Raw genomic sequence first — 18,236 nt, forward strand, 5'->3', positions numbered from 1 at the left:
ATCATATTTCTCTTTATCAACCCCGAAAACTAAAAAATGTAATCACTGTAGTTGAAACAGTTTATGTGGCGGATTACCCTCCGAATACTCTCCTGGAAGTTCTTGGCGGCGGATGATATGCCAAAGCGGAACCTTTTAGATCTGAAGGGATCTACGTGATCTGACATCGGCTGATTTTGCCACGGCCAGAAAGTTTGCATGAGAAAGGTGCGAACTAACAAAAGTGTGCATCTTTCTCATGCGAACACACGCACATACCCACACCCCCACCCACGACACCCCCCCACCCACAACATAAACAAACCCCACTTACCTTATTCACGCTGAGTCCCTGCGGCGCGAGTTCCCTTTCGCTTCCGTGATCGGGAACCGGCGCCACAGCGTCCTTTCTTTTTCCTCTTTTTAACAGAAGGATGCAGGGGCTCCTCCCGCAACCCCTGCTCACTATACTGTAAAGTATAGTGAGCGGGGCGATGCGGGGGACACCCCCGGAGCCCCAGTTCCTTTTTTTTACAATGCTACCACCAAAGGATCGAACTTTTGGTGTTCAAACCTTTGGTGGTAGCAATTTTAGATCTTATGGTTCATGCAAACCATTAGATTTGGTAAAAAAGTACAAACCCGATCTCAAGAGACCCAATTCATCAATTGGATCTAGTGATAACATTTGTACAGAGCAAGTTTAGAATATATCTTTGCGCCATTCAACAAGCTAATCAGGTCATCTAGATGCATGCCCGGATGCTGTTCCCATCAGATTGCCTCGTACGCCGAGGTGGATCTTGTCAAAATGACCATTGCTTCGGTACAGCAACCACATGCAAGGCTGTGAGACCGCATGCTGGCTCAATGATACTCCTCGTTCAACAGGCACTGAACCTCCTTTGCTACCTGTGGCTGTAGGTGAATGGGTATTCTATTCAGCTGCTCGGTCACGCGTGGCATTGGCTCGTCAACATGACGAGTCTCCCTGGAGGTATCCGCTATCCTTGAATAACGATGGCACATCATGCCTCACAGTATATGTCACAGTGGCAATGTGCATCTCAACAGGCGTGGGGCGACCTAGTACAGTGCTTCCTGCTACTTCCCCTTGGAGGATGTGCAGGTCTGCCTTTGTAGCTGAGAACGGTAGAACATTTTCCTTGTTTTCCGACAGGCCCCTTGGGCGCCCACTGAAGGACATTTAATTCTGAGGGTGTTGGTGTCTCATTTTGTGAAATTCTGCGACGCACATAATGTGCAGAGTGGCACCCGTGTCAATTACTAATTTGCCGGGGTGAGCCCGTATTTGAATGTCAATGTCTACTTCCGGGCTGTCACTACATCATATCATATAGACGTGTTGATCCCTTTCGCAGAGGGGAAGGCGATTTGCCTGATGTGGCTCATGTGGTCTCTTCTATGGATCAGAGTTTGCGTGTGGTACTCTGGTCTGGCAGTGCTCCCACTATTTCCTTGTGTTCGGCATGGTGGCGTGCTGCAAACCCTTGCCACGATTTGTTTTCCAACAGGTGGTGCAAGTGTGTCCAAAGGTGGGGCATCTCACTCCTTCCTCATGTGGAAAGGGGAGGCTGCATCTGTAACATTTTACAGTCGACACATACTTTCACAAAGTTACAACGGCCGTGCCTTTTTCTCTTCCCCACGAGTGATGCAATATGCCTGCTCTGCTGCAGGCTTCTTGTTTATTTCATCTGGGACGCCAGCAAATCAGCTCTGGCCTCGGTCCTGGCCATTTGCAGGATGGTGGCAAGCAGGAGAGGCTCAGAGAGTCGCTCTTTCTTAAGCAGTCGACAGGCTGCCTCTGATAAATTTGTAGTTTAATGGCTTCTTAATTTGTAAACTTGGGGAATTCACAGTGAGCTACCAACTTGCGAAATCGAGTCGCGAAAGTGTCCATACACTTGCCCGCCTGACAAGCTGTGTTGAAGGTGTCTCTCTCATGGTCCACGTTATGCTGGGGACCAGAATAAGTACTCAGCGCCCCCTTGACACCCTCTCATATGCCTGTATCATCAGGTAGGAATAAGGTCTTCAACTTTATCCCCTACCAGGTTAATTAGAAGCCTCCTTGCAAATGTCTGGCGAAGACTCACTGTGTGCCTTAAAAGCAGTTTTCAAACCGGCAGATATAGTGCTCCCATCATTGTCCAAGGACTTGCTGATCTCCCATGTCAAAACGAGCTGGTCGGATTTTTCCCCCCAAGATGGCCGCTGTGGAGTTAACACGCACTCCAGGTAGCTCCCGGCCAGATGATTTCTAAGGAGTACAATATAAGCAGAAACGTACAAGGAAAGCAGCACCAGGAAGCTGAGACGAGAGACCAGAAGCCCGCACTCAATACCCATCTGAATGAGAGGTGGAAAATTCAAGGCGGAGCACAAACTAAGTGCCCGAAGAAAAGTGTGCGGCAGCCGAAGCCCAGTGCGAACAGCACACAACCTGCCACCACTAAGGATCCAGGGAGCGGACGCTCAGTGGAGGACACTCAGTGGAGGGCAGCCGTGACAGTCGACCCGTCAGTGGGCGTGCCTCCAATGCACAAGTTGTGGAAGGTGAATTAAAGAGGAGTGTGCAGCTCAGATCGCCGTGAACTGCATTCGCAGGGAGTGTGTGTAGAGGAGTATGCGACAGATGCCTGGTGTCAGGAGTGGCATTGTAGCCCTGCACAGCGAGACCCTGCACGCCAGAGGATGCAGGGAGAGGAAAAACATCGGCAGCACTTGAGGCCTGCGGCAGGCACAGCGCCAGAAAGAGCGGACCAGAAATTACACCACCCCAGACCCAGAAATTAGCTGCAGTAAGCCGCGCAGGAGTGAGAGGAGCGGCATGGCCCAGACGGGAGTAATAGGGGGCCAGCCGGAGGACTGAGGCACCTCGCCCGCGGCTATACAGGTGAGCGGAGGGCACCCCAGATAAGCCGTAATAGCCTTGCACATAGGCGGGCAAAAGATCACACTGCCCCCTGGCGCCACTGTTAGCCATAACGGGTCGACACAAAGACTGCCCCATAGCTGGACAAGTTTAAAAAGGTACCCGCCCGCCCACATAGTGGGGTTCTAAAGTGAACAGGGCCCCTTTGCACAAGTCCGAGCCCCAGCCAGAAGAAAGCAGGACCCCTGAACACGGAGTAGAAGCAGAGGGACAGGAGACATAAGACCTCCGGGGGCAGAAGAGTCAAGGTGTGAGAGATAAGCTAAGGGGGCACTACTCAGACCCTGCGAGGAATAACGTCAAAGGAGGTTCAAGGCAGCCCCCTGAAAGCCAAAGCAGACACACACATGGGCAGGTAGAGGAGCGCACGATCCCAGGCGCCACAGCCTTAGTCAACGGGGCTAGGTGGAGGCTGACATGCGGCTAGATAAAGAGTCGGAAGGCAACTACATGCCCATGAAGCGGGCCTCAGGAGGATTAGGCTGGACCCCAGAAAAGAGTGAAAGAGGTGGCAGAGGAACAGAGGGCAATACCTCCGGAAGTGGAAGAGTCAAGGCCCAACAGTTGCCAAAGGGCCCCCACAGAGACAAATCCCAGTTAGGGCAAAGCAGAGAGATCTGAAGAGCTCCCGGTGCCACTACAGGCAAATAGAGTCAAATTGTCAAAATTCAAAGGAACTGAATTTGACAAAGGGGCATCAACAGAGAAAGAGCCAATGGAGGGTGGAGAGTGGTGCAAGCCAATTCCACTAAAGGGAGGAAACGGAAGGTAACTCAGACTACACCTCAGCAACGGGAGACCTTACCTGCAGATGCCAGGCCCGAAAGGCAGACAGGGCCACGGTCTGCTGCCACCTAAGAAAAGCAATAAGAAGGGTCAACTGGAGAGACTCTGGCGGAAGTCGGAGGGTGGGCAAGAGGATCCCTGCCAGGTGCATAGTGACGAAGAAGACACACAGGGGCCTGAGAAGATGGCTTTAAATAAGGAGTACCTGCAAAAGTGCCTCTATGGGATGGAGGAGGCGGACGACGTCATTCCAGCAACAACTCAGAAACTTGAAGGAAGAACTGAAGGAATCGCAGAAGGAAATCAGGGAGGACATTCATTCATTCATTCATTCATTCATTCATTCATTCATTCATTCATTCATTCATTCATTCATTCGGCAGCAGGGTGGATGAGAGAACAGGGCCTGTCTGAAGTGGAAAAAAAGCTTTGTCAAAACTCCATACTACTAGAACAAATGGCCACTGCCACGCATAACCTTGAAATACAGGCTGAAGACCTCGAAAACTGCTCGAGATGCTCCAATATTAGGATAAAAGGCCGATCAGTCTCGGTACAGGATAGGGAGTTGAAAGTAACCATTCAGCAATGCTTTGCCAATCTACTCATGGAGTGTACCCCTGAAGGGGTCTGGATAGACCAGGTTCATAGAGTGGGTCCAAAAAAAGAGTGGCGAAGGGAAAAGACCCAGAGATGTCCCAGCCGCCCTGGCATCCTATGAAGAAAAGGAGAAAATCCTGAGGGCTGCAAGGAGGTAAAACTACATTACGGTAAACATTCCCTTCAAAAAAGGAGGGCGTTGGGCCGGATCACGAAGAAGCTGCAGGAAAAGAAAATTCCATACAGTTGGACATTCCCCTTTGGCCTACACTTTCCGTGGGACAGCAGAGAATAACATCATGCTAAGAAGGAATGGCTGTACTCGGTACAGAGGAGGGGGCCAGGGGAGAGAGAGACGGAGCTCTACGAAGACAAGATATGAGCCAATGGGAGTGGTCTACTATCCAAGGGAAAAGGAAAGAATTTAAAAGGCCCAGGAAATGAAGCAGAAACACCCCAGAGGTAGCTGGGGCCGGTGAGCGGGGGAAGAGGATTGGCAAGGACTCAGTATCCTCATGTGAACATGGTGCCGGGCACGCTTGAGCCCTACAGAGTGGTAGTTTCTTTGGATGCCGAGTCAGACCTGGAAGGGAGGTGAGGGGGGAGGAGGGGTAAGGTAGCAGAGGAAGGGGGAGGGGCCAGGGTTGAGGGGGGGGGGAATTTAGAAACCACAATCTGAGGTTTACATCTACAATAGTAGTAGCTCATATCAGGGCCGTGGAAAGGAGAGACGAGCGAGGGTAAATAATTAATGGCAGGTGCTTTGCGGATATACTCCCATAATATCCGAGGTATGAATACCCCGATCAAACGGAGGAAGGCGTTGTTGCAGCTAAAGAGACATAACGCAGATATATTCTTGTTACAGGAGACACATCAAGAAAGAAGATAAACATAAAATAAAGATTCAGAACTACACGCAAATACGCCAGGCGAATGCTAGCAATAAAACAGATGATGGTGAGATTCAAAGATGCACTGGGCGCAAAAATTGGGGATACATTAGCTGACCGGAATGTTTTTGTACAGGTTCAATTAGAAGGGAGAGTTCACCATAGCCACCTTATATGCGCCAAACGCAGGACAAGACCCCTTCTTGTACCAAGTCACGGGGAAGTTGGAGCAGTTTGCTAAGGGGGAAATCCTGCTCACGGGGGATTTTAACATGACATGGGACCCGGTCGGGGACAATAGCGAACAGAATACGCTAAGAAGCACACACCCCTCACGAGCATTACGAGACAGAATAGATGACCTGGCTCTTAAAGATCTGTGGAAGGCAAAGAAAGGATCGGAGGCAGGGTTCACCTGGATTGAACTAGCTTGGGGGACCCCCGTATTACTCGGCACATTGCAGAATATAGACTTGGGCCCGATCTCCTTGTCGGACCATGCTGCAATGGCAATACAATTAGGGAATTTGAAGCCACTCAGTGCTCTGGTCAAGGAAGCTCCCGGGGGATCTCTTGAGAGATCCAGTGGTAAGAGAGACAGTGAGGGGGAAGATCGAGGAATAACGCCACATGAGAGATCCCACTCAGGAGCGTGTGGGATGCCATTACGGTGGTATTGGGTGGGGGCGGGGGGTGGGATTATCTCACTGAAAGCCCAAAAGCACAAAGAAAGAGACAGACTCGAAAAAGATTTGGCCGAAACACCGATACAGGCTCAAAAACTCTTAGCCAGTCAGAAAACCAAGGAGAAGTATAGGAAAGTAAAAAGAAGCACAGAGGCAATTGCGGCTGTTAAACACGGCAAAGTCTGAGAACGCACGACTAGGGCTTAAACAGAGATATTATGTCGCTGCCAAAAGCTAGCCGGGCTCCTGAAATAGAAGGGCCAGAGACACGTGACCAGCATACGATTAGCAGATGGGAATATGGTGACAGAAACAGACGGGATAAAACGGGCCTTTACGGCATATTCTAGAGAATTATACTCTACCGGGAACCTGGATATAACGAGAATACAGGCCTTCCTGAAAGGAATAGATCTGAATACAATTAAAGGCAGAAAAGAAAGGAGGGGTTAAATTACAGAAGATGAAGTGGAAAGAGCGATTAAAAATATGCCGAGCAACAAAGCCCCAGGGCCAGATGGCTATAACGGAGGCTTTTATAAGATCTTCTGCAAGGAGATAAAAGGGATCCTGACTAAATTATTCAATAACTTCAGGGAGGGCGGTGGACTATCGGGTTCCATGACAGAAGCAAAAGTGGTCTTATTCGAGAAACCGAATAAAGATCCCACCTGCTGCGGGTCATATAGGCCGATTGCACTACTAAATGCAGATTTCAAAATATAAACAGGGATCCTGGCGGATAGATTAAAAGAGGTGCTCCCGGGGATTGTAGGACAAGACCAATCCGGATTTATCAAGGGGAGACAAACCTGGGATAACACGAGGAGGGTAGCCCATTTGTTGGAGAAATTGAACATCAAGCAGATACCGGCTACTCTGGTCTCGTTGGACGCTGAGAAAGCCTTCGACAGGGTAAAGTGGCTATATCCGTTTCAGACCATGGAACTAATGGGGTTCGGGGGCACATTTATGCAAATGGTACGGGCAAGCTATGATAAACCCCAGATCCGTCTGGATGTGAATAATCGCATCTCGGAGGAAATCAGGGTGGGACAAGACAGGGATGCCCCCGTACCCTCACCTATATGCCCTATACCTGGAACCGCTACTAGTTGTAATTAGACAGAACCAGTCCATTAAAAGGTGTCCCATTTGGGGGTGGGGGAATCCCATAAAACAGCAGCGTATGCAGACGATATGTTAGTGACACTAGTAGACACGGAAAATTATATTCCCGCGCTGGTGACCACACTTAAAGAGCAAGAGGGGTTGTCGGGGCTGAAAATCAATATGGGGGAAGTCTAAGATGCTGGAGGTAGGCCTTTCGAAAGGGGCGTCTGAACGGATAAGAAGCATTTCCCCATTCCGTACAGCGAGAGGTCACCTAGTATACCTGGGAATAAAATTGACAAATACAGTAGAGGCTCTCTATAGGGTATATTTCCCAGAGCTTCTTAAACAGACGCAGGCCGTCTTCGCTAAATGGTCCCCGATGAACATCTCCTGGTTAGAAGAGTAAACACGGTAAAAATGGTGACCCTCCCAAGGATTTTTTATAGGTTCCACACCCTCCCCATAGCGATCCCGAACACATTTTTTGCAGCATTAAATAAGCGATGTCTGAATTTATTTGGCAGAATAAGCAGCTGAGTGTCTCCATGGATCTGATGAAGTCCCCAAGACATAGAGGTGGCTTGGGGCTCCCAAATATATAGCAATACTACAAAGCAGCACAGCTTCGAGTGGTCAGGGAACGGTTCTCAGGCGGCAATAACAAAATATGGGCCAGTATGGACAGGGCGGTGGCCGGGATGCCCCTAGAGGGCCTATTCTGGTTGCGAGGGAATGAGAGACCACTAACGGCCAGACACAGTAGAATCCTGTGCACAACCTGTAACATTTGGGACAGGAGAATTAAGAAAGGACACCTTTCATCTATGCCATCTCCCTTCACCCCACTGTTTGATAATCCAGCATTTACCCCAGGCATGGCGAAGGGTTCGTTCAAAAGCTGGAAAGAAAAGGGGTGTGTTAAGATTAGAGATATGATGGGGGATGAGGAGGTAATGTTCTTCATGGAATGTAAGGTGGAAGTGGGAATTGAGGAAGGGGAGGGACTGGAGTATCTCCAACTGAGACATTGGCTATGTCAGAAAGGAACATACCAAGCCGCAAACAGATCACTAACACACTTTAATACATTCCTTCCCACATGGGGGAAAAGCACCTAGTTGCAGACATAAAATATTGCAGGAAAGTCCTACTCCGGCACAATGGCCAACCCAGGAGGCATGGGAGGACATATTGGGAAGGGAAATAACCACAGACCATTGGGAGGAGTTATGGAGGAATATCCCGAAGCTCACCAGGTCACTGCAACTCCGGGAGGCCTGGTATAAAATGATGGTGCAATGGAATTATACCCCAGGAAGCAGCAGATGTTCAGATCAACATCAGAAGATTGCTGGAGGGGGTGCAAATGAGTCAGGGGACTGGGCACACATCTGGTGGAATTGCCCCAAGATAAAAGGGTACTGGGAGGAGATCTTAGAATGCTTACGAAACATTGTACCGATGTCCTGCCGCTTACATTACCAGAGATAATAGGTGGGCTATTGAGACCGGAACTTCACATAATTACGAAGCCTCAGAAGACAGCATGTACGACGGCCCCAATAGCCGCGTGGATGGTGATTGCAAAAGACTGGAAACAAACTTCTCGACCGGCAATTAGCAACTGGTTCCGCAAACTTTGGGACAAAGTGGCTATGGAATGGATTACCTATAGTGCCCAGGGTGATGCAGGCAGGTTTCAGCAGGAATCGGGGGGGAAATGTTACAGTTTCTGAAAAGTGACTTTGTTCAACAATGTTGCCCTCAGAACATTCGTGTACTAGATATGTATTGCTAAGGGTGGAAAGGTTGAAGCACATAGAAGCACGGACACGGCCTTGGAAGAAGCAAAGGGACGTTTTGGTTTCTCAAGGGGGTAGGGATGGAGGGGGGAATGTTATACCCGTTTAAGAAATGCCAATAAAAATACTGTTTAAAAAAATAATAATTTTAAAATTTTAAAAAAGGAGCTGGTCGGCAAATTGCATCTGCACTGGGCACTTCCTCATCTAGGTCCATCACTTTCCGACATTTCAAGGGTACATAAATGTCAAGGGTAGAGCAGTTATCAGGATAGCTTTCACTATTGACAGGTGCCATGATGTGAAAGGGTGGGGTGGAATGGGCTAAGCATATCCCACCTTTGTTGCCAATTTCGTGTTCCCTGAAAATGCAAAATTCAATATGGCCTGGAAACACTGTGTGCGCTGCTCATCTTGAGGGGAAAAAAAAGGTGCCATAAATCAAAATACAGAGACAGGTTCAATTGCTTCTTTCTTTAAATCTTCACGCGGGTCAACTGCGGAGCGTGGTAAAAAACCCTTGACCATGCGCGAGTGCACACATAACCCATTGGTCTCCGTATGTGCGTCACGGCTCCTCGTTGCACACACTTAACTGTGTCCTTCCCAGACACGACAGTGCAGGCGCCTGATCAGCTTCATCATCCGTATCTCGCTTTGCAGGAGGGGCAGAGCTAATGTGAAGCAGGGGGCTGCAGCAAATTAGGGCCGGAAGTGGCCTGCAGGCTTTATAACTAGTATCCCGGTCAACGCTCTAGAAATGTTCCACTGGGGTGTGCATGACAGAAATAATTACAATGCGCTGGAGGAAGCATGGACTGCCCGGTCAATGGGGTAGGTTATTGCGCCAAGCGCAAGGGGGCGATCCTCAAGCCACAGTTTGCATCAAAGGCTCCTGGAATCTTGGGGATGCAGGAGCAAGGGTAGAGGAAAGGTGAGAAAGATGATGCTCGCCTCAGGGGACAATGCAGAGCTATCTGTGCTCTCCAGCACTTGGTCTGCAGTCAAATACTGGAATGCTGCATCTCACAACTTAACCCGGCTAAAGGCTTGCATAGTTCCTGTTTTATCAGATGCCTAGGACAGATGGAGCGCAAGGAACAGCAGTGCCATCACATTGCAGTATTGCGCCCATGTCTGTGATCATGTTTTACCACTAGCTGACTCCCCAGTTTCCTCTTCTTCCCAGCCATGACCCCAAAACATCCAGAACCTGCTTAAGCAGAAAAGTTGCCCCGAGTGACTGGCAACAGCTAGCGCTCCCATACTCGTTTGACTGCCATCCGCTAGGCATGGCCTCAGCTAGCCTAGATATTCTGGAACCACATAGCAGCTCCAGCACCTCAAGACTGTACGAAGAGTTGCCAGATGGGTGAGAGCATGACAAGGAGCTGCAATTAATCCATGTCCACCGCCAAAACAATTGCAGCTCTTTAGTGGGTTTCTCAACATGTACATCATTTCTTACTCAAATGGTGAAAGAGATATTGCAGCCTGATACGTATTTTTAAAAAGGGACTAACGCACATCAATTTTGATTTTTTCTAAACCGAAATAGGTCAGGGGATGGGGAAAACAGGGCGAAAGGGGATATCACATAGCAAAAAAGGTACCATTCATGTGAACCGATTTTCTGAATTATAAATTAAACCAAATGTAGGACCATTTGGAATTTAAATTGCACTTCAGCACAGATGTAGCCCTTAGCTGTGGCTGCATGGTAGATCATGCCCAGTTCCATTTGTACTACACATACAGACATTAGACATCTGTACCTCCCTGCTAAGGACTTACGGAGGTAGAAAGGATGAGCGATGTCTGCAGTCTCCTGCTCCAGTCTCAGGAGCTCGAGTTCCAAGCTTTTCTACAACACAAAGAGAAGGCAGGGTTATTACCGAAACAGTTTATGCTAAAGATGAATATTACAATAAAATGTCAGAAAACTTTATAGTTAAGGTCATGGAGATAAATATTTGCAGTCTGTCCAATTGGTTACCGTAATTGTCAACTAATCACCACGTCTGTGCGCACTCTGTTCTTTAATTCATTAAGTGATGCCATGCGATGTAAACGTGCCAGCCTCCCTAGTCATAAACACAGTCACATGGAAATCTTACATCTTTATACTAAACAGTCATACAACCACACAGGGGTCAAATCATCAATTCAATATTAGCAGTTGGGATTCCAAAAGAATGCTCATTACAAAACAGACAGACTCACTTTTCTTGACAAAAGTATTTTATATTAAATGTCAGGATGGAGCAAGGACTAACTTGCCCTATGCTAAGGTGGGATTTCCCTACCTAAAGAAACTAAGGCTAATCTATGTCAGCAAATTCAACTTAAAAGTTTGTGTCCAAAACCTATACTTGCCCTCACAACTAAAGATCAATGTGTAGGGATGTCGGCACTAAATGAAATGGTGTTTTGAATAAAGTTCTGAGCTTCTTCCAGCTCTGGTTAGTTTCAACTTCCTAAAGTTCAAATAGTTCCACAAAAAGACTTGGGTTTTCGTGTGCAACACAATTCCAGGGTATCTCGGGGTTCACTTCCCCAAGTTCAATACACTTGACTTTCAACAATACTTTAGTTTCACTACTCCTTTAGACTCTGAACAGTTCAAACATATGCTTTCTTTCACTTATATTACACAGCCTGTGTTTCTTGGCTTCTCTTGGCTCTTGCCCAAGTTGGTCTAGGTACAGTTACTGGATCACACGGTCCACCCATTGGAGGCCATGCAACCAATAGCCCTTGGCACTTTGTGATGCTCTTGGTTTTCCATGACCAACACAGGTTTTCCACCTTGCATATGTGTCATTAATAAACATATGCTGTGGTTTCTCCTCGAGTGGCTTTGCCACAACTTGTATTCACTTTATTCTGTGTTGTATATCCTCTTCCACCACCTTGGTTTCACGTTGTTCATTCAAGTTCAGCAACTTGCCTTTCACACTTGCCTTCAACTTAATTCATAAGTATTCAAATTTCACACTTTGTTTTCACTTGGTTCATAATACCTTAGCGGCTTTCACTACTTCCGCCACAGCACATTTCACATTATTTCCATATTTTCTCTTTAGTTCGGTATTCAATATGTGATATTACACAAAATACTTGGCAACTTGCTCAAGATTTAATGTTCTCTCATTCGGGTTCCAAACCTCATTCTTATAAGTTTCAATTAAATCGTTAACAGCCAATGTCCAATTCCCGCGCCTCGAGTACCCCTGGATGAGTATACCATGCACTCAGCAGGGCTTGTCTGCTCCTCCGGGCACCTTCCTTCTGTTCTCCGGCTTCGACTTTGCTCCCGGGGACGAGTCGGGAGCTCCAGCGATCAGCACGCACCACCTGTGAACCCTGCGCCAGCAACCCATGGCTCTTTAGAGTCTTCCGTGTTATCCAGCTCCAACTGGGAACGCACGGCATTGGGGACAGCAGGGGCTCCGACCTCCTCACAACCCGTTCGGGTCTCCGTGCGGCTCTCAACCCTCTGTAGTACACAGCTTCCTCTGCACCAACCCCTCTCCAGCCTGCTGCTCGCCTAACAGCTGCAGCCTTCTCTCCAGGCAGGTTCTCTCCATGCCGCTGCTGGCCTCCCCTTTTAAGCACCTCTGGCCTGTCAATGGGTTGCAAGTGAGAGTCATTTGGCTGACCACAATTGTACCAATTAAATGAACATGCCCTACACCACATAAGTCATCTTCCTTGTCCCAGTACTATAGTGGTGAAATTGACTTGAAGTTTCCATTACTCCTAGTTGCCACTTCCCAGTCTTAAAGGCATACGATTGTGGGACAGTGGGTGTGTGTGGAAGGTATGAAGACGTGCAATACCTTATGAAGGTTGGGGGTATTACTCATTCTTATACGGGAAAGGGGAATACCATGTCTCACCTGAAGACTGCCTCTCCCCACTCCCGAGGTCACTCAACCCAGGTGATCCCCCCCCCTCAAAGATCCACCCCCAGGGTCAGGATCCAAAAGCGATGGCCTTTCCCTGGCCACCCGGGAGGAAGATCCAAGGGAAGTAGATGGGAGGATGCCCTCAGGTTCCTCAGAGCTGGTGTTAACAACTGAACAAATCCAAAACAATGAAAAACGGGTCAGACTACCGGCACTATTAGTTCTAGCCCCAGCACAATGTCCACATACAGCTTCTCACGCAGACGGACCGGAGCAGCTCCAACTGAGCGGACGATTCCACGGCACCCATCGCCCGATATAACAAAATTAAGCCCTGCACGTCCTAGGTGGCGTCCTTCGCAACACAGAGAACATCGAGCACTCGAGCCAGACTTTGCTCCCGAAACCCCAGGAACGAACGGCTAGACCAACACACGGAACACTGGAATAGCAATAGTCATGGGCGAGGCACCATCTGAAGAGATAGCAATGGTCCTATGAAACTACCAATTATCATCCCCGGCGGCACACACCGTAGGGGACATAGAAATAAAAACGGACAAAGGAGATCTTACCTACGGCCCAGAAGAAGGCAGCACGTCCCAAAGAGGAAAAATTACTGGATGCAACACTTAGGTGTACAGCAGTCCACACAACACCTTACGACTGATTCCATGACGTAGACCTAAGGCTAGGTCACCTTCGTGTCCGGCATCGGACCTCTTGGAGGTCATTAGAGAGGAATTATTTAACATACCTCGTTCCTAGCAACCAAAATTAAGAACATTTGCAGTGATTTTTCTATCCACACCTTTTTTGTGACTGAATGACTTTGTTCTTTTGCTACCTACATCTGTGTTACAGAAGCACATGTACTGTAAATACATGCACTAATGATGATTCTGTACACTGTATAAACATTGAACAGTGAGCTTCTCTATGTATGGTAACATTCTAGTTTGTTAATGTAATGACAAAATTAACTTAAAAAACGACTTACCAGCCCAATTAATAAAAGCTGTGAGATTTGAACCAGTAAACTGTCAGTATATTTGCATGTTTACTACAAAGAAACCTTGTTTAGGTGGTGAATGGGCCAACTAATGAAAGCCCCCAACAGAGAAATGGTTACTAAAAATCTCCTCATAAACGGTTAATGGGAGCTTCCAAATATGTGTGGCAGAACACCCCCGATGTTTCACAATGTCCACATACGACTTGTCTGAGTTGGTACAAAGTTAACATTTGCACGGGTGCTCACACAAAGCAGTGTGTGGGCAAAGTACCAAATCCAACATCTATGCAAATTATTTCATTGTACCAAATTATTATATGCCACTGACAAACCTAGTATATTCAGTTATGAGTCACACAATTCTAGTATATTCCTAGTTTCACTGGCTATTTTTATAAGTCCTAGTTACAGTATGGCCAGCTTCACAACTACAGGAGAGTCTAGATTGACAGAGTAGTAACACGAGGGGTCCAAGTGTTCTGGTTCTAAGCAGTGTCAAAAAATTGCCCTTAAGCTCAGGCCAAGCCAGCGATCAGCATTCCTAACCCGATTTGACCACATGCTGAATATCAGACAAAGTATAGCTGCAATACTGCTTTTGACCAGTAGATGCCACCATCACTCCAGGTTTTGGATGGCATCATCCGTCGCATACATTTAGAGTTACATGTGTTTTGTGATACTTTTGAAGGTGAAATATAATAAAGGCAATACAATGTTTGATTATTTTATCAAGCCTGGAAATTAGACAGAGAAACAAATCATGGATTCCCTTACAAAGAACAGAGTGATTGGAAAAGACATGGACCCAGTTTGATTTCGTTTTTAGATTTTAATATTTTTACTGAAGTCTATTTTTTGCATTATCAAATATATTATTTTAACACACTCCTAGCCTCGCTTAGCTAGAGAAGCTAGTCCTGTAACACGACCCCACAAGACCTGGCCAACCAATATCATGCATGCCTGCTCCATACCCTGGACCGGCATGCACCAATCAAGACACCCAGAACCCACAAACCTAACATCTTGTTTCCAGATGTTCTGCTTTTCTGTTGCGTGTAGTTACCCTAGAGACCACTTAGCACAACACACCGACCAAAAGTTCTTAAAGTCAGAGGTAATAACCCACATTCAGACCACTAGTTAGAATATAAATCGGCTCTTTACAGGCCCTTTTATTTACATATAGAATACATGCACACCACACTATAAATAAATATGGTTGACAATATCTAAATACATCAATAGGAATAGAAAAAGCACATCACATGTTAGAGTAGTTAAATAAGAGAGCTTCATCTCGGCCACCACAACATTACCCAGTCCCAAGGCAGGTAAGCAGAGAGATCACACGCACCAACAGGGTCTGGAGCAGAGCGTCCTCCCTCTAAACAAGACTTCTTCACCTGGGGTTCCAATTCTGAATCTACTACCTGGACACCCTCTCTTTCTTATGGGAAACAAGTCCCCGCCCAACTTAGGTTGCCAACCGTTCCCGGCCAAAGACGGACAGCAGGCATGGGGGCGCAGAGTGGAAAAACCCAGCTCGTCTCTCGCACGCTCATTCCCAGCCCCCTTGTCATAGCACCTGCATAACTAACTCCCTTCTTGGGTCGAACAATGCACCAGCTATCCTCCATAGTGCGCTCATCTGCTTCCAAATATAAACATTGCAACCGTAGCAGAACTCAGATCTGCAAATTGAATTCACAGAAGCATAGGCATCCATTAGGGTCATGGGGGTGAATGTCCAAAATGGATGCGCACCAGTGCCATGTTTTTTTTAATTCCTTTTCGCACATGCATTACACCAGAGTATCTTACGACGAAACGAAAGGGCCCTCAAACACTTTTGTACAAAACACCTCCCCAGGTAACTGCACAGCCCTGACCACGGCTGCCGATTCCTAAAAGAAAGCAGTAGTCACCCTCAAAGCTAAAGAATTATTCTCCAACGTTGGAGAGCTTGAAACCCCTATCTTGAGACTCTCCATACAAATATTAATGCTAAAAAAGCATTGCTTGATACCAAAGCCTCCACGTGAAATTCTCGCCATCATCCCAGTGGGGGTCTAGCCATCTCCACCTACATTTGTGTTCTGCCAAGTCTAGCAAGAGCAAGTTCTAGCCACCATTCTATCACTAAAACCCTCAAAATGCAAAGTTGACTCATGCCCAGCTCACTTAAAGAAGCTCTCCGCACCCACCATCACAGAGTTTGCCAATGCCTCCTTCCAGACCTGCAATGTGCCCGCGAGTATCAAGGAAGCCTAGATCACACTACTCCAAAAGAAAAATGTTAAACATTTTTAAAAAATAAAAGAAAAAGAAAAAAATAAATCAAACTAAAGAAAATGAATCCCTGGATGCCTCCATCCCCACCAATTACTGCCCTAATACCACAATCCCCTTCTTGGTTAAAATACGACTGCCTTGCCTACGCACAAGTCCAATAGATCCTTGAGCAAAATCACCTACTCGGAAACAGCCCTGCTTGACTTACTCCATATCAATACTATCCGTGATGCAGGCAACCTAGCCATCCCCCCTCCTACCAGATCTCTCAGCTGCGTTTGAGCTAGTGGACCACGATATCCTCTGCCAACACTTCTCTCTGGAAGCTACTTCTTGGATCAAATCAATCCTCAATGGGTGCAAATCTACAGTATTCATTGGTGATGCAGCAGCCAACCCCATCTCTGCTCTACTAGGTGTCCCGCAAGGCTCCTGCCTCTCACCCACACTTTAGTAAACCTTTATTTGATCTCCTAGATTCATTGGGGATTATCTACATTGCAGATGACACCCAAATAATCATCCCCTTCACTGGCAACCACGCCCAGGACACTGCCACAATCAACATAGTGTATAGCACTATCCATAACTGGATGGTCACCCACAACCTGTGCTTAAAATGAAAAAAAACTGGAGCTCCTCATTGTTGGCTCCCTCAAACGGCTAAGAAAACCTGGATGCAGCCTTTGCTACCTTCTACGCGGCTAGACTAACTTCCTTGAGCCTGCAATTGCTCTCACCAAACAATTGCCTCACACAAGCACTTATTCTCACCAAGCTGGACTACGTTTTACTGATGGGCACCTCAACAGCCAATTTGACCAAACTACAAATGTTGCAAAACAAAGTATAATGGCCACCCTAGGCCTAAAACGATCAGACCATATGTCTGCAACCAGATGCAAATCTCAATGGCTACCTATCAAAGCTTGTGCCGATTTTAAAACTGACTATTGCCCGCTGATGCATTTACAACGAGGCACCCCTCTAGCTCAACAACTGTATTACTCAAAAATTCCCAGTGCGCTCGTTAAGATCTAGCATCTCCTTGGTCACACCCAGTTTCCGAAACAAAAGAGCCGATGGAGTCAGTTTTTGCATTACGGCCCGTTCCTCTGGAACTCTCTTCCCATCAGAAATTAACAGTCTTACACTGCCTTACACTGCCTTCAAAAAGCACATACAAACTTGGTTGTTCGATAAATTTGACTATTTGAATAACATGTTTAACACAACTAAGGACTTTATCAAATTTACCTTTTATGCCTGTCTACTGCACCAAACGCTGGGATATCCTTGGGTTTGGGCGTTACAAAAATGTTATAAATAAAATATCTTGTGCGCTCTTTCACACCAGGTACAACAATAAAACTCAGCCACATCTCCTAGCCTTCTCCTTTCAGCTGCAAAGGGCACACCTGTTTTAAAGGTTCCTTAGCTACTTTTCATTTTTGGTCTGCTCCAGTCCCTTCTGTGAGGGGTCAGAAATGTGAGGCAGACAGCTTTGTGAAGGATGCCATTTTATAAAACTCAAAAGACTTGATACGCCTCACTGTCCCTAAACTGATAAGGATTTCCCTGCCTCAAATGAACTAAAGGAAAAACACTAACAAAAGGATGCTGTCCCTCACACTTGTGCATACAACAAAACTCAAGGTAACATATGGCAATTCAGATACAACATTAACAGTTATATTCAAGATCAAGTAAGGTTCTCTATGTAACCTGGGTGAGTCTCCCTTCCCCCAATTCAATCAGGATTTCAACCGAACATTCAAAAGAATAAGGAAATCCTGTCTTGCCAAAAAGTTCCAATAAGTCTCTCAATTGGACTGGCCCAACAGTTCAAAACGTTCAGCAAGTGTTCCCCTCGCTTTACTGCTGGTGGAGGACTCCACAGAACTGTTTCACAGAAAATAAATGTACTTCACAGTTCATCAGCATCAACAGAAATACTTCCGTTAGGACAACTCTGCAATAGTTTACAAAATACTTGTATCAGCAATGACTTCACAGCTAATCACAATATGCTTTTGAGGCCTTGCCACTACTTCAACACTTTTAACCATACCACAGTACTTCAATGACTTCCGCCTGGTCCACTCACCTGCCAGGTCTAAACTACAAGGTCCATTGTCCTGGTGTACTCCTCTGCCAGGACTAGAAAAACTACTACTGATTCTACAAGTAC

At 46.8% G+C, this 18,236-nt stretch overlaps 1 protein-coding gene across 3 annotated transcripts in view; it reads right to left on the minus strand.

Moving 5' to 3' along the window:
• HAUS2 (HAUS augmin like complex subunit 2) overlaps window positions 1–18,236 on the minus strand; it is a 483,701-nt gene that overhangs the window by 108,985 nt on the left and 356,480 nt on the right. For all 3 annotated transcript variants that reach the window (XM_069638779.1, XM_069638778.1, XM_069638781.1), the window contains one exon: window positions 10,616–10,685. In XM_069638779.1, the coding sequence (XP_069494880.1) occupies window positions 10,616–10,685 (70 nt within the window). The remainder of the gene's footprint in view (window positions 1–10,615; window positions 10,686–18,236) is intronic.

Source organism: Ambystoma mexicanum, chromosome 14, assembly GCF_040938575.1.
Source record: "Ambystoma mexicanum isolate Mex_15411 chromosome 14, UKY_AmexF1_1, whole genome shotgun sequence".
Taxonomy (NCBI): domain Eukaryota; kingdom Metazoa; phylum Chordata; class Amphibia; order Caudata; family Ambystomatidae; genus Ambystoma; species Ambystoma mexicanum.